The sequence below is a fragment of the Marmota monax genome, unplaced genomic scaffold, assembly GCF_021218885.2.
Source record: "Marmota monax isolate L192 unplaced genomic scaffold, Marmota_monax_Labrador192_F-V1.1 WCK01_AAM20220418_F8-fsc00125, whole genome shotgun sequence".
In the NCBI taxonomy this organism is placed as follows: Eukaryota; Metazoa; Chordata; class Mammalia; order Rodentia; family Sciuridae; genus Marmota; species Marmota monax.
Genome location: NW_026695235.1, coordinates 10,228,258 through 10,254,977, shown reverse-complemented (window position 1 = coordinate 10,254,977; position 26,720 = coordinate 10,228,258). Strand labels below are relative to the sequence as shown.

The 26,720-nt window shown below is 57.8% G+C and overlaps 1 protein-coding gene and 1 long non-coding RNA gene across 7 annotated transcripts; one reads left to right on the top strand and one right to left on the bottom strand.

Annotated features, from left to right (window-relative positions):
- Positions 1–325: 325 nt before the first annotated feature.
- On the bottom strand, positions 326–23,559 carry LOC124089035 (interferon-induced GTP-binding protein Mx1). Of its 4 annotated transcripts, XM_046438916.2 has the most exons (15): positions 23,253–23,559; positions 22,752–22,891; positions 18,744–18,881; positions 16,409–16,601; positions 15,275–15,412; positions 14,407–14,561; positions 13,457–13,595; positions 12,720–12,918; positions 10,861–10,939; positions 8,738–8,860; positions 8,209–8,350; positions 5,460–5,618; positions 3,757–3,833; positions 2,952–3,191; positions 326–878 (listed from the first exon to the last, which is right to left on the bottom strand). In XM_046438916.2, the coding sequence occupies exons 3-15, from the start codon at positions 18,849–18,851 to the stop codon at positions 648–650; spliced, it is 1,983 nt and encodes a 660-aa protein (XP_046294872.1). In that variant the 5' UTR covers positions 18,852–18,881; positions 22,752–22,891; positions 23,253–23,559; the 3' UTR covers positions 326–647. The 4 variants fall into 4 exon arrangements, with proteins under 4 accessions (XP_046294872.1, XP_046294871.1, XP_058433226.1 ...); XM_046438915.2 differs by lacking the exons at positions 22,752–22,891; positions 23,253–23,559 and adding an exon at positions 21,175–21,307; XM_058577243.1 differs by lacking the exons at positions 22,752–22,891; positions 23,253–23,559 and adding an exon at positions 21,037–21,262 and having other exon boundaries at positions 18,744–18,925.
- On the top strand, positions 5,616–18,734 carry LOC124089036 (uncharacterized). 3 transcript variants are annotated; one of them, XR_009226213.1, is made up of 3 exons: positions 5,616–5,988; positions 6,366–14,908; positions 15,456–18,734. It is a non-coding gene; the product is annotated as an uncharacterized LOC124089036 (long non-coding RNA). The 3 variants fall into 3 exon arrangements; XR_009226212.1 differs by having other exon boundaries at positions 15,041–18,734; XR_009226211.1 differs by having other exon boundaries at positions 6,366–18,734.
- Positions 23,560–26,720: the final 3,161 nt, after the last annotated feature.

Here is a 26,720-nt window from a genome sequence, read left to right as displayed (position 1 = left end):
CTGCTGGCCACACAGGGCCTCTCCGTCCTGCACACCCCACCAGCCGCCCTCTCGGCCAGGACCTCTCAGCAGAACTGGCAGAGCGTCCTCTCCACCAGGACCCAGAGAGCCTCACCTGCAGGCCAGGCGCCCAGCAGGTACCAGTGACAACCTGAGGTCATGGCTTCCCAAGCTTGCCCCCTTCCCGGCCATCTCTAGGAAACAGCAGGACGCTGCTGTCCTCTGTCCTCCAGGCCCTGGGGAGGGCAGCTTCAGGGCAGGTCGGGCACAAGGCCCCTCCTCCTGCCATACTCAGGGTTCCCCAGGTACAAACGTGTCAGAGAAGTGCCGGGCAGCAGGGTTTATTAGGGACAGGTGGACACCCACCACGAGCCCTCCCACCCACAGCAAGACAAGGCTCCTGACAGGACATTACAAATCAGGAAGGACACTGGCAGGGCGCTGAGCCCTCTGGCCGAGCTCAGGGCTCTCCTCTGACCACTGGGAATCACAGGCTCCCAGAGCCCCCAACCCTCATCCAGGGGCCAGCAGAGCCCTTGCCTGGGCAGCCGGGCTCATGCTCCCTCTCTGCTGGGGGACAGTCGTCACAGAGCCACCAGGAAAGGCCAGGGCCGCCTCCCTGTGCTGTGGACCTGGTGCACACAGCCTTAGCCAGGGAACTTGGCCAGCCGGTGCCGAGCCTGGGTCAGGCGCGAGAGCCGCTCCTTCAGGAACTTCCTCTTGTCGCTGGTGTCGCTGCGCTCCTTCAGCAGCCAGCCACAGGCGTCCTTGTCCTGCAGGAGCAGGAGCATGGCCTTCTGCAGCTGCTGGCCGAACGTCTTCAGGACGAAGAACTGGACGATCAAGGGCACGAGGCTGGAGATGCGGTTGTGAGCCTCCTGGGAGGAAGGGACAGGTCACAGGAGGCGAGGCCAGGTCAGCAGGGCACGCTGACCTCCCTACAGGAACCCTGGACGGACCCAGACTGGGGGTGCAGGCCCTCGCCTGGGCTCAGTCCCGACAGAGGCTTCTGTGCTGGGGACGGGGGGAGCCCTGCACGGGGCAGAGAACCACCCCACAGGTGTCCAAGACAGAGCTGGAGTGAGTGTTCCCAGCCTCCCTGACCATCGGCTCGTCCTCGTGGAAGAGGCAGACATTCCTAAACCAGGCAGCAACACACTCGGCACAAAACCACGTCTCCACATCCCTGACGGCTCCTCTGCACAGGCCGACCTCAGGAAATCGGCATGTGCTGGAGCTTGGCGAGTCCTGCGACCTCTCTGGGGCTCAGTCTCCCTCCCTGGGAGGCAGGGTGCAGGGCAGGACCCTCTGGGATGGCCCAGGAGATGAAGCGTGTGGTCAGATGCCAGCGAAGAAGACGCCAGGCAGGCGAGGAGCACCCAGTGGCTGCTGCAGGGGAGGCTGAGAGAGAGCAGAGCCTGGTGCGCCTGGGGTGAGTGGTGGGAGCCCCGGCTGCTGTGCAGGAGGGGACGGCTGCGGGCAAAGGGGCCCTTGGGGGACATGCTGGGACCTGGGCATGCAAGGGTCAGCTGGCCCTAAGTAAGCAGATGACTCTACATTGTGGGTGGGCCTTGTCCAGTCAGGGAAAGGCCTTCAGGGCAAGAGGACACCCCAGCCGCGGGCTCGGCTCACTTGGCCCCAGTTTCCAGCTCCACAGGCACTGGCCACAGTCATTGGCCAATTTTTGACTTCTTAGACGTATCCCTCTGGTCCTGTCTGCCTGCAGAACCGGGCTCGGGCACTGCAGGCTTCCACAGGCATGGGCTGTGGACAGGGTCACCTCTGCAACCTCCCTGTGGTAGCAGAGGCTGCAAAGAGATGGTGCTGTCAAGAGGTGACGGACTCCTGTGCTCCACCCTAACGTGGGACACTGGGCAGTCACGGGGGGAGCCAGGTTGCTCTTGGCATCTGAGTGGACCCATCTCCAGGGAGCAGTGCGAGGGGCAGGTGCAGGGCCGAGGGCAGCCCGCGAGCCTTTGTGCAGAGGAGGAGAACACGCAGGTGCAGTGCAGGTCTGCAGCGCACGGAGTCGCCTGGGAGCAGCCACAAGACCCTGGAGAAGGGCTGCTCCTCGGGCAGGCTGCAGGCTCCCAGGGGGTGGTGGCCACGCATTTGCAGGGTCAGCCGTTCTGCTCCGTCACACCTCACCCTCTCCCCAAATCCCCTGTGCCCCCGGGGCAGCCTGAGCACCCAGGTGCCAGGGGCTGCGGGATGGGCCCTGCACTCCTGCCACCCCCAATCGGCTCACCCCGGGTCTGCAGCCCTGAGTCTGCAGGGAATGGGGCTGGGCCCTGGATGCCAGCCCTGCCTTCCGAGGGTGCTCTCCACCTGGACCCACGCGCTGCGCCAGGCCACGAGCCACAGTGCCCCTGGGCCCCCCAGGCACAGGGCATCCAGGCAGAGCTGCGGGCTGTGCAAGGTGCACACAGAGACACTCTGCCCACCGCAGCCCAGAGTGGGGAGGGCTGGGTCTGGAAACCAGGAGGGGCCAGCGCCTCACTCTGCAGATGCTCAGGCCCCAGAAGCTCTGCCTCAGCTGCACCTGTGACTTCACATGGGGAGCAAAGGCAGCGCCAGGCCAAGCAGGCGTCTCCAGGACATGGGTCCCTGTGAGCTGCCAAGCCATCCCAACCCTGTGCTGGGGGACTCGCCCACACGCCTCTCACGGAACATTCTCCATGAGACAGCACGGCACAGAGAAGAATCCAAGTCTCAGAGAGGGTAAGCGGCTTGGCCAGAGCCACACAGCCAGTGGAAGCCAGATGACCACGTGCTCTAAGCCACAACCAGTTCTGTCTACCTGAGGTGGAGCTGCCCCCAGGGACGCTCACCCAGACCTGAGAGGTGGAGCTGGCTGATGGTCACCTCACAGCCACCGTGCCATAGACAGAGCGGGGCTCAGGCGGCAGGGAAACCACAGAACCCCTAGGATGGAGACCCTGCACACGCACCTTGCGATAGGCATCGAGGTGCTGGAAGATTTCAGCCATGGACGACTCCTCTGCAGAGACAGACTGGCTCTGGCCGTGGGATTTCCTCTTCTCCTCCTCCGCCTCCTTCTCCCTGACGCCCTGCAACGCGCCCCGGTAGACCTGGTCCTGGCAGTACACGATCTGCTCCATCTGAAAGTGGAGCCGGATGCACCTCTCGGCTCCTTGCTCTTGTTCCAGCCTGATGTCCTCAATCTTGGACTGCAGTGAGAGAGACACAGCTCAGCCTCCCTCCACCAAGTCACCCGTGCAGTAGGCAGTGGGTCATCAGCATGCCCACAGCCTGGGTCACCAAGGTGAGCACGGCACGGCCTGGGGCAGCCTGGGCCACCCCCTGCTCATCAGGCCTGACCCCAGCTGAGGTCAGAGCCCTGGGGTCCTGAGCCCACTGAGCAGCCCTCTCCCCAGGTGGCCCTGCTGGGCTCTGGGCCACGCCTGTCCTCTGGGCGCGAGGGTCTCCTTCACTCCTCGCTCTCTGCTCACTCTCCACAGATGCTGTTTCTGTATTCAGCTTCTCACTGAGGGCCCCAGCTGGGGGCACGCCCACCTTGTGACCTCCAACCTGACCAAGGCGGCCTCTCTCCTGAGAGTCACAGGCTGCGATTCTGCCTGCTGTCTCCCTCCCCAACCCTCCTCTGGCTCCAACCCGACCTGGTGGAGGAACTGCTTCTCCAAGAGCCAACGAGAGGCCGGGAACGGACAGAGGAAACAGGTAGGGTCCCCCGCCAGCCGGGGTCAGCCTTCGAAAACCACGGCTTCTTCTCACCTTGGCAGTTTTGTGGAGGTTAAAAAATTCAGCAAAGTTCTTTTCTGAAGCATTTGTGAAGGCGATTCGCACCATATCTGACCAACGAGAAAAAGAGGTTCCACAGTGGTGGCGGCCCTGGTGGCCCACGCAGCCTGCACACAGCCCAAGACACAGGACAGGCCAGGGGCCAGGCCTGCTCCCCCTCCCGCACCTGCAGAAGTGGGCCCTCAGGTCCTTGGAGGGGTCTCCTCGCTCAGTAGCCCTGGCCGCCACTCCACAGAACACTCGTGTGAGCTCAGTTTCAAAGAATGTGGCTTGTGGGGACCAGGATTCTGGTCATACTTAACGATAAAACTGTCACATCAGCCTGAAGGTTGTCCAGAGAATCTGCAGGACCACGATATTCATTTGAAACGAAATGCAAGAGCCGATTCTCACTACATAGAAATTCCCGCCATCGCTCTCGTGTTAGGAGCACACATTCCCGTTCTTCCTATTCACGGGATCGTCCTTGATCCCAGAGCACCAGATCGTCACCCTGAATAGTCTGAACTGACCCAAACCTCAGCTTTGTGAAACACAAGTAGCTCCCGAGATGCTGACTGACTGCACTTCTCTTGGGTAACTGCGGGGCCTGCTGCAAGGACCACAGGGTCACCAGAGGCCAGAGCTCTGCAGTGACGAGGGTGCTGGTGGGGACGCCACCCAGCAGGCCAGGTTCCTGGGACTCACCCTGCTGAGCCCGGGGAGGCTGCCCCACCAGCTGGCCCCTGGCCACCTCTGTTACCACTCTTGATGAAGAGGCAGGGTGTGCGGGGAGGGGAGGAGGGGACACATCAGGCCTTCTCCAAACCTCGGGGAGATGGTTTCAGGAAGGGGTGAGAGAGGACAAAGTCGGGTCTGCCCTCAGGGCTCTGACCTGGTTCCCTGACCACAGCAATGCCACCGCACCCACTCGACCCTTGAGGCAGTGCCAGGCCCTCACCGGGTGCATGGCCATTCCCCCAACCCCGCTTCTCAGAGGAGCCAACACACAGAGCGTTGCAAGGGCTGTGCTCAGGGCCGTGGGGCAAGGGGCAGTGTGGCAGAGGGAACCCCAGCCTGGCCTCCAGCCCTGACATGCCTGTTGGGGGCATGGGGACCTCCTGCCTGATAGGAGCATCTCTCGCCCCACTAAACATTTCTGTGGGCACAGACAGATTCAGGATGAGGGTTGGTCACCAGGAGGACAAGCCAGCTGTGGAAGCTGCCATGTCCACCCCACCCCACCCTCCGGGGAGGGAAGTGAGGCTGGGGTTCCAGTCATCACCAGGCCCGGGTGGGGAGGCCTCCAGAAAACCTCTGAGCGTCTGAGCTGAGACCCACGCCACCCGTCATGGCACAAGCCCCGTGTCCTCAACACCCTCAGCACGCACAGCAGAGGCCAGGCGGCATGTTCCTGGGATCACCTGTGACGCCCCAACCGGAGGACGGGGCAGGGCCTGAGGGACAGGCAGGGATGTGCTCCTCATGGGCTATGCATACTCTTGGGGACGGTCTGGGGGAGTGTGTCCTTAACCAGTGGGGTGGCAGTGTCAGAATGGAGCCCAACAGCAGGCTGGGGTCTGGGCGGCAGAGAGGGCTGCTGGGAGAAAACCCCGGGAACAGCTTGGATCCCGAGCCCGGCTCCGATCACCCTCCCTGCCTGAGAAGTGAAGGCCAGAAAGTGACATGGTGCTCACCCGTCACCGTGTGCAGCATGTCCACGGCCGGCTCCTCCAGGGACCTGAGCTGCTCCTTTATGATCGTCTCAAACGTCCTGTAATTCACAAAGCCTGGCAGCTCCCGGCCACGGTACTGGTTTTCAAACTTCCTGATCTCTTTACGCAGAACTCCATGCCCTACAGGAGGAAAGGGGCTGTGGGTAAGCCCCCCGCGGGTGGTCGACACCACCTTCCTGGTCTTCTGAAGACCTCAGTGGGAGAAGCGAATTCCCAGGAACCTCGACTTGGGAATGGATGACCCTCTGGTCTGTAGTAAGGAGACGGCCATTGTGGTGTCCCTAGACCCCCCCCAGGGGTCACACAAGGAAATATCAGGCGCAGGGTCTCAGGGAAAGCCTACTGGACAAAGCACTGGCCTGTGTCATTGTGTCACTCTGCTCCACTTCTGCCAGAGAGAGAGGACGACACATCGCCTCCCCAACCAGGACCACAGGGCCTCTGGGGGCAGCAATGACCCTGACATCAGCTGCAGCCACCTGCCCACCAGGTGCTCTTGGGCTGTGGTGACAGAGGAGGTGTCCGTCATAGAGGGGACAAGAGGGCACAGGCACCTCAGGTGCTGTGACGAGGCTCAGTGACACTGTCCACTAGGCAGAATGGTCAGCTTCTCTTCACACTGTGTGCCCAAGGTGCCTGACCCTGGGGACACTCCCTCAGGGTGCAGCCTCAGAGGGGCCCAGCTTCCCACCTGGAAGGATGGTCTCTGGGGCCTGTTTGCTCAGGGATTTCCTGGTAGGAAATTGTTTTTGAGGTCAGTTCACAGGCAATACCACTCACTCTGCCAAGTGGACAGTCCTGTGGCTCTCAGCGTGTCTAACTGATCTGGGACTCCACCACTATCTAATCCACCACTATCTCTTCTAGAGGCTGAGAAGTCCTCCCCTGGAAGACGCCACAGGCCGTCACTGTCCCTGCCAGTTGGTCCCTCTCTCCAGTCCCTGCGACCACCACTCTGCTGGCTGACCGACAGCTCTGCCCACTGTGGACACGTCATAGGTATTGACGCAGGTGCATGTGGCCTGTTGGGACTGCTTCCTGCACCTACAGGGTGTGTCCAAGGTCCAGCCATGTTCAGAATGGGTCACGCCTTGGGCCTGGGACTGAGAATTTCACATGGCATAGTTGTGTGTGGTTTGGGGAAATTCCTGGAAATGCAGGTGGGGGTCCCACCACCTAAGGCCTCATAGTGCGACCGTGCTGTGGGCAGGGTCTGTAAGAGGCAATGGGTTTAAATAAGGGTGCTCCTGTGAGCACCACAGAGGAGAGCTGGACATGGGCCAAGGCCACCATGTGAGGTGACCTGGGCTGCTGTGGGGACCCCTGCTCTGCAGTTCCTGTGTGGACATGGGTCTCAGGGCCCTGGAGTGTGGACCTAGGGGTGGAGCTGCTGGCCATCATCCAAAGCAGCTGTGCCACCTCCCTCTCCACCCGCAGCTCGTGAGGGGCCTGTCTGTCCCTGGCTGTGAAGCGGTCACCCTGTGGTTTTCAGGTGCCTGCAGCCGTTTCTGGGTCTTCTTCCTGAAGTCGTGTCTCTTCCCATTTTCTCACTGGGTTATTCGGGTGTTACTATGGAGTCTCAAGAGCTCTGTCTTCTACACTCCATGCACTGCGTTTCACCCCCGTGTGATTGCAAAGGATTCCCTGTTGGAAATGGGCAGGTGTCCCTCTCTAACCCCAGAGGCACCCACAGCAGGGGACAGCCTCTGATCCCTGGAATTGCAGGGCTGAGCAGTGTAGGAACAGAGGCCACAGTGATGAGGTAAGTCGCTGTCCCCTAATGAGCCGTCCATGGGCTTCTCCAAAGAGCACTGCTCCAAATCCCCACCACCTCCACGCCGTCGGCCCATGGATTCCACAGGGTGGCCTACCCAGAGAGGAGCACCACTTTCCCAGGTTTGAGACTAAAAGCCAAAGAAATCTGTTGCTCTGAAGCTCTGGATGGTGGAGGTGAATAGTGGACACACATCAAAGTCCTCGAGGGACAGCAGGTCACTTGGAATTGTGCTTGGCTGCCACACCCTGATCAACTCATCTATGACTTCCTTCAGCCTCTTGAAATCTGGATAGATCATTCCAGAACTGCCCTCTCCCTCCCCAGATTCCTGGGGGAGGGGGGAGGGCGCACAGGTGGTCTCCATGGGGCTCTTTATCTTCATTCTCTGCTGCCACAGGTGGCCAGGCTTATGCCAGCAGTACCCTCATTGGGATCTAGGACACCAGATGCACCATGTTCCTCCACTCACTATTGGGGAGCAGCGTCTCTTCTGGGGGCTAAGAAGTGTTCTATGGTAACCTTGCACATCAGTCATGAAGGCTCATGGCCTCGTCCGCAGCATGGAGCCGAGCAGGTGAGCTCCTTTCTCCTAGCTGCCTCCCCAGCATCCCCACCACTGGAACCTCCTCCCCCAGACTCAGCCCAAGGCTCCTGCCATGACCAGGCCTGGACTCACTGACATGGCCAAACGTGTCCCCAAGTTCATGCTGAAGTTCTCCAATGTGGTCCTGAGGGCTCTACCCCAACATCTGGGTGCCTGCCCTTAGAAACAGGGCCAGGGGAGTCTGGCCTCTGCTTCCCTCTGAGGACACAGCTAGACAGCGCCATCTTGAAACCAGACACCCAATCAGCTGGCGCCTGGACCTTGGCATTCACACACCCAGAACAGTGAGCCGCGGGTTTCCACTGCTTTTACACACCCAGCACACTCACCTTTTTGGAAGTTCTCTTCAATCACAGTACTCCATTTGTGGAACTCCTTTCGCATCCTGGTAAACAGCCGCATTTCTTCTGGCCCTACAACTTCCTCGGCTTGTACTATAGCATTGATGTCCTGATTGAACTCATTGATTTTCTGCAAATAAGGACAACATCAGTGTGAGCAGACCTTCAAACAACAGACGCCAGGGTGTTTGCAGGCCTGTGGGTGTTGGGCTTGGATGAGCCTTTCCCCCTCCTGGGCGACCCTGGATTAAAGGGGGTGAGGCATTTCAGGTACCAGGAAGCCCCACCCTTCCCTTCCACCTTCAGTGGAGGAGAGGACTGAGACCTCCTCCCTGCTACCCAGCCTGCACACACCCTCCACTCCCTGGCCACTGCCTCAACCCTGTCCCTTTTAGGACCAAGTGGGCAGAGGGCCGTGGATAGCCTCATGGGAGTGAGGACAGAAGCGGATGAGGCTCAGCGTCCCCGTGTGGGCACCAGGCGGAATCTGCCCCACGAGGCCCCGGGGAATACTCACGTCTATCAGGAAGAAGGTTTTCAAGCTCTCCTCCTCTGGGACGTCCACGCCAAAGTATTTCAACTCCTCGGTTACTTTCTGGATATTTTCCTTTATTTGATTTTCCAGCAGTGGCAGGGATTTCTGGGAAAATGATGGGATATACAAATATGGACGCGGGAAAAAAAAATGAGGCCACAGGCCTGCTCACCAGAGTAGCTGCAAGGTACATGTGACGTCCTGATGTCCTCTAAAGACTTTCCTGTGCAGAGAGACACACTGGGGCATCCCCTTCCACCAGGGCTGCCCACAGCCTGCTCCTGCACACAAGCCCATGAGCCGCACAGAGACGCCCACTGAACATGATTCCTGGCCACCTAGGAGCCACCAAGGTGCCACTGCTTCTGCATCATGTTCCACGAGCTCTGGTGGTGCAGGGGTGCAGACAGATCCACTGTCTGTCGTTGGAACAACTTGAGATTCCTCAACATTTAGATGTTGTTCTCAGCAGGGAGAAGCTAGCAGGGACTTCTGTTCCTAACAGGTGGCTAAAGTTATCCTACTACCCGGTATATACCCAAGGGACTTAAAATCAGTGAACTACAGGGACACAGCCACATCAATGTTTGGAGCAGCTCAATTCACAATAGCTAAACTATGAATCAACCCAGGTGCCCTTCAACAGATGAATGGATAAAGAAAATGTGGTGTATGTACACAGTGGAACATTACTCAGCCATATCGAAGAGTCAATTATGGCATTGACCACTAAAGAAACGGAACTGGAGATTATCCTACTAAGTGAAATAAGCCAATCCAAAAAAAGCAAAACAAAACAGAGGGCAAACATTCTGACATGTGGATGTTAACACCCAATAAATGAGGAGGGAGGGGGAAAGAGAAGTTCATTGATTTAAACAAAAGTGAATCAAGGAAAGAAATGAAAGATGACCATAGGGATGACTTTAGAGAGAATCAGACATAATTTACTACATTCATATACATAAATACATGACCAGTGCAATTCCACATCATTACAACCATAGGAATGGGAAGTTATAGTTCACGTATGTAAAATATATCAAAATGCACTCCACCCTCATATATATATGTAAAAACAACACATAAAAAATGGACTGGTTAAAAAAGGGGGGGAATCTGAAGCAAATACCAAAAAATCTACCAAGTTCGTATATAAGTGTCTATTAACTGTTTTGTATATACTTGATATATTTCATATGTAAAGAAATCACATCACGTCTGAAGCAAAATCAGAAATAAATGCAAAAGTCCTATTTAAAAATTAAAAATAAATACAATAAAATACAAGGTGACTGAGTGCCCCCAGGTCCCCGCCCCTGCAGCTTGGAGGGTGCAGCCAGGCCCTCAGCAGCCTCCCTCACACGCGCCCATGACTGGCAATGTGAGGAGGGAGACTCAGAGTCCGAAGCCAGCTGATGGGCCTCAGACTCACCTTGGGCCTCGAGGACAGTGACCTAGCTAAGAAAAATTGAGCTTGGGTTTAGGAGTGTGACCCAGTGCAGGGGCAAAGATAAGTCCCAGGCAGCTCTAAGTGGGCAGTCTGCTAAGGGATGAGCTCTTTCTGCATGACGCTGGCCCAGAGAGCTCCACCCTCATGACCAGGTCCACCAGACATCACCCTGCTCTCCACCTGCACCCTGGGACTTTGGGAAAGACCTTGAACGCTGGTGGGCAGCATGGCAAGATCTCTACTGAGACTCTGTGCCCACATGGGAGGCAGCTCTCCAACAGGGCTGCTGCCCCAGTCCACACTGGCTGAGGGCCCCTAACTCTGAGAATTACAGTGGTGTGAGCGAGACACTCTGCCAGGTCCGACAGAATCCAACACTCTTCTCCCTGGAGACCCACTGGGAACCCAGCTCCTAAGGATACCCACACATCAAACCCCAGGACAGATGGACTCACAGCCAGGGTGCCACCCACATCTGCTGTGAGAGGCAGCAGAATCCCAACACCAAGGCTTCTCGTGCTGGAGTCACCAACGGCAAAGACAGCACGATGTGTGCCGAGAAGCCTTGAGAGGGCTGGGTACAGGACCTCCACAGCACTGTGGACGGCTGGGTGCCAGGGACCCCTCAGAGAGGACATGGGGCTCTGCTTACACAGATGTGTGCAATGAGCTCAGTGGTCAGTCTCTCCGCCAGGCAGGGAATCGTGGCCTTTCCTTCGTCCAGCAGAGCACTGGGAGAGAGAGCAAGAGGGACATCCGTGGTCACGTGGACAGCACATCAGAGTCTGCATGTGCAGATGGGTGGCCGGGACAGACTCAGGCGCTTCCAACCGAACACAAGGGCATACAGCTGGTACCCAAGCAATGCTCACAGCTGGATCAGACCTGGTTGCCTGTGGGCAGCTCAGGTATGTCCACAGAGGCTGGAACTGTCCCTTCCAGCTCATCAAATAAATGTGTCTCAAGACATCCAACTGCAGATTTGGTCTCCAAAACATACACGTGTGCACCTCAGACACGCTTCCGTAGCACACACACACCCTTCCGTGTGTAACAGGCGTGACTACACAGCACCTGTGGGGACAGGACTGCACACAAACATGGTGCCTATTTACATACACACGTGACAACTGGGGAACCCAGAGACACAGCTGCCCCAGGATGAGAACTGCAACCATGTTCACGTGGAGGAGGGAGGCCACAGAGTCTCCTTGTAATGCCAAACTTGGGCCCACAGGGTGAGGTATTGCAGGTCTCTGACATTGGTAGTCCCTGAGGGTGGCAGGCGGCAGGGGCTGGAGACCCTCACCAAGCCTGACTGTCCACAAGCATCCATTTTTCCCAACGTGTATGAAACATGCCATGTTGTTTGACTTTTAGCTATTTAGAGTGCACACTTCAGAGACGCCATGACTTTGACACTGTGGCTCAGCACGGCCACCTCCCACCTCCAGAACTTTCCTGTCTTGGAACGTTGCTCCATTAACCGCCAAGCCCCATTCCCACCTCCTCCAAGGCCTGGCCAGTTCCTCTCCTGTGGCTGTGAGTTTCCTGGCTCCAGGGACCTCGTCCAGTGCAGACACACGGCCTTGGTCTGGTGTCACAGTCTTTCCCTTGGCACAGTGTCTTCAAGGTCCAGCCACGTGGCAGCAGGAGGGGGCTTCCTGCCTTTCTGAGCCTGGACGGGAGCGTCCACCTCCTGCCCACAGCTACCCTGCTTCTGCACTCCTCGCTCCTCGGATGTTGGGTGTCTCTCACCTTCTGGCTGCTGTGGAACGCACTGCAGCTGCCACTCTGTGCATGCACCTGGGACATCCTGTCACTCCATGGGACGCCCGGAAGCCCCCCGGGGAACTGAAGGCAATAAGGCTGAGACTCCACCTGGCTCTTGTTTGCGATCCCACCAGCGTGTCAGTCAGTGCTGCCTTCTGAAGAGGCCTCAGCGGACACAGGCACTTCTGCACCTGCGACTGCAGATGCCGGGGCGAGGTCACAGGGACGCGCATGGTCACCTTTCATGGCTAAGTTAACTACAGCTGATGTCCGTTTTGGTCTGCTAGTTAGGGAAGACCCCATTCAGGCTTCCCCAGGTGTTCAACACAACCCCATGCCCCTGACTGGCAGCGACCTCTCTGGCTCCTTGGGTGAACTGTGCGTTGGTCAGTGTCAAACACGCAGGCACCTGTGTCCGACCTGGGCTCTCTGTTTGTCTCTGTTGTTCCATCCGTGTTTCTGCTCTGGTTCCAGCCCCATACGCTTAGATGACCGCAGTAAGCAGCCTCCTTATTCCCTTAAATTAGGGGGCAAGGCTGTGTGCGTCCCTTTCCTCTCAGGACAGCTCCGCAGTCAGTGCCGGGGGCACACAGGCTGATGCACACTCACTCCCATGTGAGCGCGCGCACACACACACACACACACACGCTGCCAACACCTGCTTCAGCCCAGCCACTCTCCCCGGCAGGGACGGCCACCTTGCTTGGGGCTGGCCTTGGGGAAGCGCAGCTGACCAACCTGAACTGAGGGTGGTCCTCGAAGAAGGCCTTCTCCTTCTGCAGGGCCTCGGCCAGGCTCAGCCGTGACTGGATGTCGTGCTGGCCGCGGCACTTGACGATCATGTAGCCCTTCTTCAGGTGGCACACGAGGTTCCTCACCACGTCCACCACGGTGTCTTCAGTGCCTTTGTCCACCAGGTCGGGCTTCGTCAGAATTCCTGCCAGCCAGGGACTGGGATCAGAGACCGTGCAGTGTCCCAAGGCAGAGGGAAGAACCAGCCCCCAGGCCTCCTCCCAGCCCAGGGCCAGCAGACAAGGGCCCCTACAGAACCCACGAGCAAGCTGGAGTCCGAGTCCACAAAGACTTGAAGGGAAGGCCTCAGGGAAACAGGGGGCCATGCTAGAGGGGTGGCCCTTCCCCGGCTCCTGCACCCAGGCCCATGGAGGGACAGGCCGTGTTCTGTCCGTCCTTCACCATGCACAGACCAGCCTGGCTGCCCTCCAGAGATCTCAACTGGGAGCTTCTCCTTCCTGTTCCTGCCCACCCTCGGAGCCCAGGGCGCCTTCCCAAAGGGACATGGGTCAGGAGGCCATGAGGTGGCCAATAAGGATCAACGTGGCTCCCTTCCTCCAGACCCAGTGGACATGGAACCTACACCTGGGGGGGTTCCTGAGCCACGTGCAGGTACCCTCGGCCAGCCAGCCTCTCCCCTGGACTCAGGGATGTGGTCCCACCGTCGGCTCCCTGCTTCTCACCTATGGTCCTGTCTCCGTCAGGGTCCACCTCCTGCGCCATGCTCAGTGCCTCCGTGGTGGCGATGTCCACGTTGCTGGGGACCACCACCAGGTTGATGGTCTCCTGCTTCTGGATATACTTCCTGATGAGTCGCTTGATCTATAGGAAAAAGAGGCTGTGACTTCCCAGCACTGGGCTGGACAAGCAGGAGACACATTGGGGTGGACAAGCAGGGGACAGGCCCAGACCATGCACTTGCACTCAGGCACTCAGTGTCTGCAACCTCCTCCGTGGGCAAGTGAACCTGCGAGCACAACCCCGTGGCTCTGCCAAGCCAGACTCAGGGCAGCGGTGCCTGCGGACTGTGGAGCCCCAGGTCAGGGAAGGCTGTGAGGCTGTGGCTGCCTACTGTCCCTGAGGCCTCAGATCTGAGGGTCCCAGTGGATTGCAAGACACCAGACCTACTGCCTGACTCACTTCCTGAGTCTTCCTTCCTGGGGTGAGAGCCACGGAGGCCATGTGTCACCTCCTCTGCGCCTTCACCCTCTCTGCCCACTAGGAGCCCTCTAAGAGATGGCAGGGTGCGTGCCACACAAAACTTCACCGTGACCCAACCAAGGCTCGGCTGAACACACAGAGATGATGCCTTCCTGCATTCTGAGGCCCAAAGTCCCTTCTTCTCTAAGGAAGGGGACGAGGTGACGCTCTGATGTCTGAAATGCTCAAGGAGCGTCCAGAGCTCCCGACCATGGACTCTTGGAGGCTACAGAAGTGCAGGCTGTGCTCCCACAGGCAGGAAGGACAGAGCTGCCTGTCTGCATGGTCGTCTCCGTCCACTGGGGATCGTGACACTGGCTCTCCACTGCCACTCGCCTCCACACGCCCCCTTCAACCAGGACCTGGACTCCCGGCTGCACTCATGCAGCGCCCCCTCATCCGGGGCACAGGCAGGTGGAGGCTGGAGTCTCACCTGGCGCCCGATGTCAGTGGGCTGATTGCCAACAGCCACCCTGGTAATGCCAGGAAGGTCGATGAGGGTCAGATCCGGGACGCTGGGGGAGCTGACCTCCAGGCTGATGAGCTCATCGCTGATGCCCAGCCCTGTCCCGGCGATGAGGTTCTGGGCTGTGGAGAGGAGAGGACACGGGGTGCAGCTGAAGGGCGGTGCCCCATTTAGGGAGCCTGCCACAGCAGCTCTGGCTCGGGGGTCCTGGGGGGCAGCAGGTTTGGAGCCCCTTCCCCTTTGGAGATTGGACCCCATGTTTCCTCAAGAGGTGACTCGGTACTTTCCCTGCTGTGCCCAGGACTGTCTATAGAGGGACCTGGGACATCTCCACTGGGCCAGCCTGGAACCCTTCCTGATGGCATGCCGTGACCCTCCCCTGGGTGTGGGAGGAGAGTCACAGAGAGGAAGGTGAGGACACCAGGGGACCCAGACCAGAGATGGGAACTTGTTAGGGCACTAGGAACCGGTGAGTTCTGTTAGGAGCCTGCTTTTCTCTGGACCCCTCTCGGTATTGACACATTTAGAATGGGAGAAGGTTCCTGAGGGCCACCTGGTGCTTCTGAAGGTAGACACCATCTCTCTGGAATGTCTGTTACAGTCTAGAACATGGCTGCAAATAATGACGTCGGCATGTGTGGCCAAGGCAGCTCACTGCTCCTGCAGTACCCAGGTCCCCAAGTCGTGTGTGTGACCCTAACATGAGGCAGAGGAGGTGCAGTAGCTCTGGGGTGGGTGAAGGGAGGGCTCCCGAGGGAGCAGGCCCAAGGCAGGGGAGACGGGGACCCTCTGCACTAGCTGGGCCTGGTGTCCAGGCAAGACCCCGGGCACTCACCTTTATTGATTTCCCCTTCCACCTGGGAAGCCTCTGAGAGCTCCAACTCCATGTCCAGGTAACTGACCTTGGCCCTCCACTCATCCTCCTGCCCCAGTTTCTTCATCCTCAGCACAAGAGGGCACCTGGTGACGATACCTAGGAGACCACACTAATGTCAGTCCTCTGCTCTGCTCTGTAGGCTGGAGGGGCCATGCACGCACAGATCAACAAGGTTGATGCCATCATCAGGGGAGATGCCCAGGCAGAAGCCTCTGGACTCAAAACCCTGCAGTGACCTCATGCACTGGGGCATCGCGTCTGTGGTGACCTCAGACATGAGCTTTTGGAACAGTCACCCCAGTGACTTTCTCTCATTCATCTAAACCCATGAACACTTCGGGGTTTCAACCCAATGTACTGCCTTCAGCTCAGGTGACAATCTCCCAAACACAGGCAAGCGGCCCTCCCTGCTCCTGAGCCACCCCCCACTCACTACTCCCCCAGGACACATTCCCGTTCAGAAGGAGCGTCTATAAGCCCTCTCTGAATCCTGGCTGTCTAAGAGCTCAGCCTCTGAGCTCTCACAGGCTCCCCTGTCCATGCAAGTCAAAGGCATCACTCTAAGATGCCCATCATTGTCCCCCCAGCTGGCCAGTAACCTGGTGGGATGAGCTCAGGAGAGACACCCAGGTGCACTGTGTTCTGGGCAGGGACACTATCCATTCAGACTCTCCACCAACTGCAGACCCCATACAATCCACAAAGGCGTGCAACCAGACGGTGTAAGAGACAGAGAGCCCTTCACCCCAAATGCACAGGCTGAGCCAATCACCCCGATGTGACTGCCTTTGCAGATGGGGCCACTGAAGAGGCAATTAGAGTTGACAGATGTCATCAGGGGTCACAACAGGAAAGTCCTGACCCATGTGATTGGCATCTTTGTAAAATTACGTGGAGACCCCAGGAATCTTGCCCAGAGAAGAGGCCACGTGAGGTTAGGGCACAGTGAAGAGGTGGCCACCTGCAGGCCCAGAAGGACCTCAGGAGAACCCACCTTCACCTTCCACCTGCAGCCTCCAGACTGTGGAGAATACAGAACTGCTCTGGGAGCCACCAGGTGCCCGAGGACAATAGTTAGAAATGAGTTCTCACCACTGCCCCTGGGGAGAGCCACTCCCGACAGAGCCTCCAGCACAGAGCTCTTGCCCGAGCTCTGGTCCCCAATGACGGCGATGGCAGGCAGGGCCAAATCCCGCTCCACGCCCAGGGCCCGCAGGGAGTCGATGAGGTCGATGCAGGGGCGCACCTTCTCCTCATACTGCCTGCAGAGGTTGAACTCGGACCCCTGGAGAAGGCCAAGAGGACACTCTGTTATGTGCAGGTCACGCTCCACCAAAGATGGCAATGTGGACAGGAGTAATATAGGGTCCCTGGAATCCCACCAAGGGGAGGGGGGATACCTGACGAAGTCCTGCACGCACCCCTCCATCGAATGCAAAACATAAACCAAAGGTCCAAAACCCTCATAAAGACCCCAAAACAGGAAATACAAAACAAACTACATCCATGCACCTTAGAGTCAACTTGTTGTAGCACAGGGCCAAAGAGGAAATGCTAAAAGGGCTAGCACCTGAAAAACCCTCTACAGAGGATCAAAGACGGGCTAGACAGCAGCTTCCTACCACCCACCAACCAGGTGGGGAGACACTGCTTCTGGTGCAGGTTGGTTTATTTGGTGCTGGGTTTCAGTCCAAGGCTTCCCACTCTACTGAGCACAGCCCTAACCCTGGGCTGTACCCTCCTTCTCTGACAGCCTTAACACACTCAGAAAACCCCAGGAACGTGGGATTCTAGACCAACCAAAAAAGAAGCAGGATGAGCATGGCTTGGGCGGTGGGTGACCCAGGGACGGCTGGGGCAGCGTGTCTCCCGCCAGCACAGCTGGCCTTCATCTAGAAGCAGGCAGGAACCAGGCTGGTGACTCTGTTCTATTTTAAGGAGGATTCATTAGGCTGCTATTCTTTTTTTTTTTTTTTAGAAGTTGCGTGCCTTGGCAGGACGTGATGGCCAGTGTGGGATTCCGACAAGGCAACCTCATCCTGCTCTGCACTCTCCCCTAGGATGGTTCCATGAAAAGTGATAAACACTGCAGTGCAGGTGGCCTCCGGGAGCACAAGGGTTCCAGAGGGCCAGAGACAACCCCCGGGCCATTGACGCTGATCCTGTCCCCATGCTACGTCTCTAATTCTCCAGGTCTCAGCTGCAGAGGGCCTGAGTACGTACAGTTCCCACACCTTCCAGGCTCTGCGGATGCTGTGGCCGGGGGCGCATTTGAGAACCACCGTCACTCTTACCTTGAAGTGGACGTGTGGGTTCACAGACGTACACCCACACCCAGACTAGAAAAGACCAGCTGCTTCCCAGGCAGGTGGGGAGAGTAGAGGTTACAATTTGGACCTGTCTCCCGGAGGCACATGTGGTGAAGCCTTGGTTCCCAGCTTGGAATTACTGGGAGCTAGTTTGTAGTATAACAGGAGAGGCCTGGGGAGACGTAGGGGCCAGACTTCCTCTCTCTTTTGTCTCCCAGCCTTTGAGGGGAGCACCGTGTGTGGCAAGGCTCCCTGGCGTGCTCTGACACCACATCTCAAGGAAACAGTAAGTTGTCATGAACTGAAACCTCTGCCACCATGAACTGAGTCAGTCTTGTCCCTCCTGGAGCAGGACATTTGGGTCCTTGCACGCTCTGTTGGGGCCCAGGTGCAACCAAGTGGGTTATCTCAATGTGGCTGGGCGCCATGTTGTTCTGGGAGACCACGGGATGCAGATGGGCTGGTGTAGGGACAGGGCTGGCATCCACACCCAGGGCGCACTGTGCTGCCCCTGTCTCACCACGGGTCAGTGTGGAGGTCTCACTAGGACACTCCATCCCTAGGGAAGCCACGTGGTCTCCACAGTGTAGAACGGAGACCTTTTGGGGGCGAAGCAGACATGGGGTGAGGACTGAGGCGCCCTGGAGACGGATCCCAACACTGGCCCTTTCAGCCGGGTGATGTGACAGGTTCTCCTCCCTCCACAGTCCGGCTTCCCAGCTCTAAGGAGGAGTCACGACAGTACTCGCTCTCGAGGCCCTGGGGAGGAGTCAGGGCAGCTCAAGCCAGGTCCTTGGTGGGGGGGGCTGGGGTCTTTGCTATTCCGGGTTTGAAATGCTGGCCTGTCGCCTGCTCTGGTGGACTCCATTTCCAAGCAATACTCAACAGTTGTCCAATGGTGTCAGCAGCAGTGTTGAAGTCACAGGCAAATGAGAAGGCCCACCCGATGCCTCCTCTCCTTACAGACCTGCTTATGTTTCCCTCCCAGACGCCCCTCCTGCTGGGTTATAAGTCTTAGGGTGGGGATGGGAAGGACTCACACCCACTGTGACGGTCATCTTCCTGTTACTGTGTCAAAATTCCCAAAATAAAGCATCCCTCTGAACAGAGCCACTTACCAATGCCTCATTTCTCTCTGCCGTGGAAGCATCTCCATTTGGGAAGAGATGGTTGGATTCCACAGCAGCAGGATTAGCACAATTGACTTCTGATGGAGGAGGACTCATCTTCTTCCTTGTCTCCTGTCACACCTTGAACTTCACAGGAGATGTGCCAGTCAGTGCAGGTGGAAGCCCTGGCCCTGAGTGATGGGGCCTTGGTAAAGAACACAGCCCAGGCCTCTGTAGAACAGCCAGCCTCTGCCCACCCCCAGGATTGTGTGCTTCGAGGGCAGCATCTAGTCACCCCTGGCCCTCTGGAAAGGGAGGGTGGCTCCTTTTGTCTGGTAGGAGTCGGGTGATAAGGAAGGCCATCGAGTCAGAGGTCACTTATGGAGACTGTCCATCCACAGAACTCTTCTTGAGACAACCGCCCTCCACCTATTTTGGAAACAGGATCTGCACCTCACAAGCAAACGTGGGCTGAGAGCTTGGGTTCCTACAGTGTCCCTGGCTCCACAGAGAAGACCCCCTCCATCTGTCCCCTGGATCACCATGTTACTGGGCCAGGACGGCCTCAGTGGGCCTTAGTACACCATCAGGTGACATCATGGGTCCCTGGCCTGCTCTCCAGGACCATGGACTCACTTTGAGCAACCAAAGCAGTCGTTGGGTTTATACTCCCTCCCTCTGTTTTTCCCTACAGAGATTCCTGAGAGCTAAGTCCTGTGTGTTTTCTCTGCAAGCCACAAACTTTGTACCTTTCTAGGGTCATTTTGATCATCAGCGTGGACTCACAGAAAGGGAATCTCAGTCATTCCACCAGTTTCTACTCTCACGGCTCTGGGCCTCCAGCTGCCGTGTGCACCTGGACCAAGCAGATCCAGCACCACGGGTCTTGGTAGAGTCTTATGGCCATGACCTGCAGCTCTCAGCCCATGTTTGTTCATGAGGTGCAGATACTGCACCCTGTGTTTGGGGGGAGACTGCAAGGGAGCTGGGCCCCCTCTCTCTCCTCCCTAGCTCTCCTCCCTCACGACTGCAGACCCCACTGGGCATGGCCCACGAGGGTACTGTGGTCACATTGTGCAGAGGACTGGGTTTTGCCTGGACTTCTGTTGTCATCACAGTTTAGGGTCAGGGAGGGCCACTGTCCAGGTGCTGAGGGCTCTTTGTGTTCCTTTCTAGGGCAGGTTCCTGTCTGGTGGCCACCTAATGTCCTGTGAGGTTGGGTGGGAGGCTGTTGCCTCTCCACTCCAGATTTCAGGCTGTGGGAGCCTGCACATATCTCCCAGACCAAGGTGCCAGCTTCCAGCTTTGCTGGGCACAGTGCCCACAGCAGGTGAGGGGCCATCCAGCCTGCAGGCTGGGCTCATCCATGTGGGGCAGAATCTTCAGCTCAGAGCCCAAAGGCTAGCAGGGAACAGAGGGAGGATTCAGAGCCTTCCTCCCTCAGGAGCCTAAAGAGACCACCTGCCCAGCAGTTCTCGGGACAGCCTAAGGCACTGAGAACCAGCCACCTTCCCAAGGTGGCTCACTCTAGGTCTGAAAACAGCCCTCCCAGGGCTACTTGCCCTTTTGGTTTTTCTTCTAGAACCCTCTGGGACTGACAGTTAGTGGCCACCAGCACTTGATGGGCTTCCCAGGAAAAACCTTGACTTACAATGTGACCACTCATTCCTAGTACCCCATCTGAGCAGTGGGTGGTCACCAACCTCCTGGGGGACAGGACTCTGAGGCCCCTGGGGTCCTCTATCAGTCTGCAGGACTCCTGCCACTCTCCACCCCTCCAGGCACACCCAAGGCATCTCTGCAAACTGAGTCAGACCCCTAACCTGAGTCTGCCCCAGCCACTGACGCCCTTCTGTACCCCCAAGACCCCAAGATCCCAGGGATTCCAAGTCCAAGTCCACGGCTGGGGAGGACCTGGAGCAGGGGCATTGTGCACAAGCCAGTCTCTGCCACCCCTTCCTGGGAACCTCCTGCAGGATCCCGAGGACTCCTCTGCCCTTCCAGGGGTCTCCTGGACTTGGCCTTGCTGGCTGCACCTCCTTAGGGGGGAAACACAACCCACCGAGACCATGGTCAGCAGCTGGGGTGGGCTCGCACCCCAGCAGCCCTGGGTCTGAAACTTTCTCAGGGCTCAGCCTTAGCCTGAGGCCCTCTGCGACCCCTGCACTCCCCATCCCGGTGCCTGCCCGCCAACACCAGCAGAAAAGCCACTGCCACTTAGGGGACAGTTTCCCAAACTGCACCCAAGAGCCTCCGCAGGAGTTAGTTGGTGGGAACTAGAATGAAAGGGGTCTGAGCTCACCTGCAGCTCCTGTCAGTATCACTGTTTCCTGCAAGCAGCAAAGTCCCTGCAAGCAGCAATGTCCCTGCAGTGCTCCCCTGGGGGCCAGTCCACAGCAGGAATGCGCTGTGCTTGTCCCGCGCCTCTCTGGACACTCACCTGTCCCTGTGCAGTGACAGTGCAGGCGATGTCCAGCTGGGAGGCTTTATGTGGCTCCACCAAACCCCGCCTGCTTGCGGGAAAACTAAGGGAGACAGTCCCTCTGCAGCCCAGCCTTGGAGGTGGAGTTGGAGGTGGAGCCAGGCTCAGAAACGAAACCGATTCCTACCCAGATCAGGCTGCTGCCCTGCAGGGCTCCGCCTCCTGGATCTTGCTGAAAGGAGATGCTCCAGCCAGGCCACCCTGCTGTGTCTCCAGGGAAACTTGTGGGGACCCTGATAGGCAGCTTGATCTTTAGGAGAAGCTGGAGGCTTGCCATACAGGCAGCTGCAAAGACCCCTCTTCAAACCCTGATTCTTACCAATCAAGTCTCAAAGATTTCCTAAGTGTCCCTTAGAATAACAGGACAAATTTATTGAAGGGGAAAGAAGAGAACACTCTCAAGAGAGAGAATGGGTGCTCTCAGAGAGGAGAGAGACAAGGATCCTCTCCTGCACTTCAGTTTGGGCGTCCCAGAGGAGTTCCAAAAGCCCTGCACAGCGCCTCCTCTTGACTTTTGACAAATAATAGGACAGCAAGGTGACTCTAAGGTCCCCACTGTCATGGAACTCTAGGTTCTATTTGGATTCTTAACCGTACATTCTTACAGATTTTATGATTAGGAGGAACTGCCTTTGTCTCTCAGAGTTTCAGGATCTGGTCACAAAAGTCTCCTCCTTTGGGGTAACTTGGGTTCCTCTTATCCACACTATTTGGGGCCCACATTTTTCCTACAGTTAAGAGTAGTTTACTGAGGAATGTGACATATCCTGTCCACTGAGGCCAGGCAGGGCTGCAGGTAAATGGCTTCTTGGAAAAGAAAGCACGTGGGGGTCAGCGCAGTGGGGGTCAGCACAGTGGATCCGTTTCATAGAATTAGTCCCTGAACCTCGGGTTCCCACCACTGACGTCTGCCTGTCCCTTGATGCTCTGAGCTGCCTGCGGCACTGATGGCAGCATGGATGGTCTTTTGAGTAGACTCCCGGGGCCACTCCCACTGCAGCAGGGAGCCCACCTTTCTGTGTTCCAGGTAGCGGGCCCTTGGCCATCTCCCAGTGCATCTCCTCCTTCCCCTTTACTCTCTGGGGGCTGGGAGGCCTCCCTGCAGTTCTGCCCCTGACTTCTCCAGGTTGGAAAAGGATGGGAGACCCTGGGGTGGCACCCAGCAAGCTTGGCCCTCCTTCTGGGGTTCCTGCTCCCTGTGCAGGGGAATGACGTTTCCCTCGGGGAACTGAGGAACCCCTCTTCCACACCCCTTAGTTCAGCTGACGGTTCCAAACCACAAGTCCCCAAAAGTCTGCTGTGATTAGGGATCATCACTCCTCCACCACTCCACACAACCTTCCCCAGCTCCTGTACGGGGTTCCCAGAGACTCAAATGTCTGTGGAAACCAGGGGACCTCTGCAGCCCGCATCTGCCTGGGCTGAAGGCCTTTGGCTCTACAGGGTCCACCCGCGCTAGGTGTTAGGTGGTACACCCCAAGCTGTCCCTCTCCCAAGGTCACCCAGGAAGCCTGCAAGCCCACGGAGCTGCTTACCTCCAGTCAGACTTAAGAGAGACCCAACTTCTTCTGGCCATGAGCCCAGTGACAGAGGTCTCTGCAGGACATAGGTGCCAACCTGCAGTGCCTTTGGGACATCCCCAGATCTCACTCTGGGCAACTGGGCAGCAGTGCTCCTACAAACCACAATGACTGTTTTTAGGAAAGTTCATCAAAGCCCCCGACTGACACCTGGGCTGAGTCTCAGCTTAGCCAGGACTGTGAGGGGAAGGGCCACAAGGAGCCCGGGTCCAAACTGAAGGAGCACCCTCTGGCTGGTGCTGCAGCCCCCTTCAGTCTGTGCCTGTGCTTCCCCCACTGCCCTGCTCCCTCCCGGGCTCTGGTGCGGGAACCTCATCACTTTTATAAGCACACCATGACAGTGCCCTCAGGGCCTGCTAGAGAGTGGGAAGTGGCCGCGACCTGGACCCAGGTCATGGGTACTGACTCAGCATGTTAGGCACCAGCCTCAGAGAGGAATAGGAGCCAGTCACTCACCCCACGAGCACACTCCCAGGTGGGAAGATTCTCACTCCTATTTCACACAGGAGAAGACTGAGGTCCATGGAGCAGGCCCCTAGCCGGGAGGGAGGGCTGTGGCCCCCACACCTACATCCTTCTGCACCTTTGCCCCTTTGCTAAGATGAAGAGGCAGCGCCTGCCCTCAGGAGCCCCAGCACCTCCCACCCAAGTTGCTGTGGAGGTATTCCCTCCTAAATAAATGCCAGATCTCTCTTTTCTATCAAAAAGAACTTCAAACTCCCAGCCCTGGAGAGTGCCTCCCTGCCGATCCGGGGAACTTCTGCCCACCACATAAGCTTCTGCCTCCTGAGATCTGTTTAGGAAGGTCCTCCTTCTGGGCTGCCCTGCGCTCACAGACTGCTGGAAAGTCCCCTTCCCGGAAAGTCCCATGCAACGTCTGCCTGGCTGTGCAGTTGTCCCTCGAAGCCCCTTCCAAAGCTGGCTCCGGCGTCTTCTGGGCCCCTAGCGGCCTAAACTCAGGCCAAGATTCTGTTGCATCTCGAGGGACAATGGTGATAGTGGGGGATATGACCACCTCCTTCATGAGGTGTCACCTCTGTGGAGACAGGGCAAGGTCTGGTCACACTTGCATTTCCCAGAGACTACCTTGAGCCTGGCACACCTGCAGCAGGTGCTCAGTGGACACGGGTGACTCTACTGTCTTGAGTGCTCCCTTGTATGGGCCTGTGGCTCCACCCTGGCACAGGCTGGGTCCTGCCCTCTTAGGAGATTGCCTACCTCCTGTAAAACACAGCTGGCATGTCCAGTGTCTGCAGGGGACCTTAGTAGTGGCCAAACCATCCACTGGCCCTCTGCCATCCTCCAGCCCATGCAGCCCTGGGGTGAGGCGGTGGTCTCTCTGCTCCTCCTTTGCCCTCCACAGGCTGCACAGGCTGGGCTGGGTGCGCCAGGGACAGGGGAGAGCGGAGCTACTCAGGGAAGCCCTTCAAGGGGGGCTCTGTGAAGTCAGCCCCCTTCCTCCAAGCCCGCACACTCTTCCAACCCCTCTGGAAAGCTGGTGGCCCTTGTTCAAATGCCACAGGGTGTCCCACTCCTGGGGAGAGCTCCCCTGCACTCTGCTCAGCATGGTGCACTAGGCCCTGACTGTACTGGTCCCATGGGGTCCCACACACACTTCCTCACTGCACCCCCTCCCCCACACACACACATGAACTTGGTCTACCCAGGGGCACTCCTTCTCCCAGGCCCTGAGTCCTGGACACCTCAGCCGTCCTCCTCCAGGCCCAGTGCACTTGCTGATGGAGGCTTTCCCACAGGACATGCCCAGGGAGCAGGCAGGGCACAGGGCCAGGTGCCCCACACCCCAGGCAGCATGGCCCTATCACAGCATCTTGACCTTTGCTACCAGGCTGAGGACCCCTCAGGGGACACCACCAGGTCCTTGCTGTTGGCTCTTGCCCTTGGCATAAAGCACACCCTGCCCGTAAGAGTCCCAGTGTCCCTGGTGTGAAGGGTGGCAAGGGAAGGCTGGTCTACAGCAGCAGAGTGCCCCTCCTGTGCCCTCCAGCGTGACTGGAAGCCACTGGGTCCTCCCCTCCCCGCCAACATCCCATTTCTTGCCCGACTCTTGTTCCCTTTCAGTTTCCTTTCTCCTCTTTGGATGTGAGAAAGAAGAGCCAGCTGTAAGGGAAATGCCAGGAGCCTGAGTCCCAGAGGAGGGGGAGGGACCGGGGAGTGGGTGGTGTGGTGGGAAGGGCCACCCCCTGTCCCCGCCCTCAATAAGGATCAGCCCAGGCAGCCTCATGAGCCTGGGCTCTCTGCCTGTGCTGCCCCTGGGCTTGGATGTGCTTTGTGGATGCCCAGGGGCTCAAGGGACTGCAGAGCAAACCTGGATCGTCCGCTGGGCCCCCGAGTGATGAGTCCTCCTCTGGAGCTGCCCTGGCTCGGGTAGGCCCCCACCAGCACCTCCTCTGTCCCTCCTAGGCTGGAGCCAGGGTCTGGTTTCCATGCTGGCTTCCTCTTCTCTTCTGTGCATGGGACCAGCCCCTGCTTCTTCCAGGTGTCCCTGCACCAGCACTGACTACCTTCTCAGCGTGCTGCCAACACCTGAATTTCCTGAGTAGGGAAAAGTCATCCACTGTGCTGTAGTCACCTCAAGAGCCAGGGCCTGGGCCACCAGTGTGCTTGTGGCCAGGACTGCAAGGAGATGCCACCAAAACACCTCCTCTTACGGTGAGAGGAAGGTAGTTGAGGGCAGAACTGGCCCTGGGGACAGAAGGCCACCTTAAGGGTATGTTGGGCCACCCAGGCAGAACATGGCCACCTAAGGGGCCAGGTGACCCAGGTGTGGTTTGGGGACTCCTGGGACTCCAGGGAAATCCTCACCCCACAGGAAGAACATGTTATCAGCTCCCTGGTGGGGCTCACCCTCCACATGGCTCAGCACCAGTATTTTGTTTTAACAACGGAGCTGAAGGACACAGGCCCAAGTGCCCTTTAAGGAGTGCTTCTCCCTCAAAGACACATGCTGTGTGACTGTCACACCCGTCAGCACCACCAGGCCCAGGATCATCTCTGCTTGAGGGTCCCCTGAAATCTTCCCAGTGGCTGCACCTCCTCTGTCAAGGTCCAGGAGAGCACTGAAACCCTCCTGTCCATCGGCCTGAGGCCCCTGCCCTCCAGACAGTGCTGGCAGAGACACTCTGTGGGTGTCTGAGATAGTAAGAACAGAGTTGTGTCTCACAAACTGACTTCTTACCCTCGGGGCCGGGCACGTGTCTTGCTGGTGGAGTGTTCAGAACTTCCTGAGGAAGGACCAGCTTCTCTGGCGGGACCCCCAGGTCAACTGCAGCCTTCCTCTGCGGTTCCTGATGGAGCCTGGCCAGCGGCTCCCACTCACCCTCCCTCCGTTCACCCACCCACAGTTTATTTCACACTGTGTCTTGGGTGCCCACTGGGTGCCAGGCACCAGGGCACTGGTTGTCACAGTGCTGCTCTGTCCACCGTGTTTGAAGAATTCCGTGTTGCCCACAGGAGGGAGAGCCCAGGTTCCTGCCCGGGCTCTGCTGAGCTGGTGACCCTCCTAAGCTGCTCTGATCTCCACCTCTCTGTCTTCTCCCACTCTCTGTCCCCTCATCTTCCCACTCCCATGGGATTGAAGACTGAATTGTCACTGCTGTTTTGTGACATTTTTTGTTGTTCAGGTTGTCTTCTGCTATTTTGATACCCTTTTTAATTCCTTTGGTTCCGACCATCTGGTCTACCCCTTTCTGAAGCTCAGCGGTTTTATCTTCCTATTACCAAAAGTAGTTATTTGAGAGTATATCTTCACACTCACCAAGAAAGGTTTCGATGTTATGAAGAGAATCATGTCTCTCTGAATCCACCTGTGCACCTTCCATGGATTCAAGAGAGGACCTTGCCCTGGGAGGGGAGAAAGCCCCCAGAGGTCCCTTCCCTGGGATCACCAACGGCTCATGAGAG

Excerpts from the sequence above, each read along its gene's own strand:
- LOC124089035 (XM_046438916.2), bottom strand. The coding sequence starts at position 18,851 with ATGAGTCCTCCTCCATCAGAAGTCAATTGTGCTAATCCTGCTGCTGTG. Across the intron at positions 8,861-10,860 it reads AGCTCATTGCACACATCTGT|AAATCCCTGCCACTGCTGGA; the intron begins GTAAGCAGAGCC and ends TCATTTTCCCAG. Across the intron at positions 879-2,951 it reads ACCTCGATGCCTATCGCAAG|GAGGCTCACAACCGCATCTC; the intron begins GTGCGTGTGCAG and ends CCTTCCTCCCAG.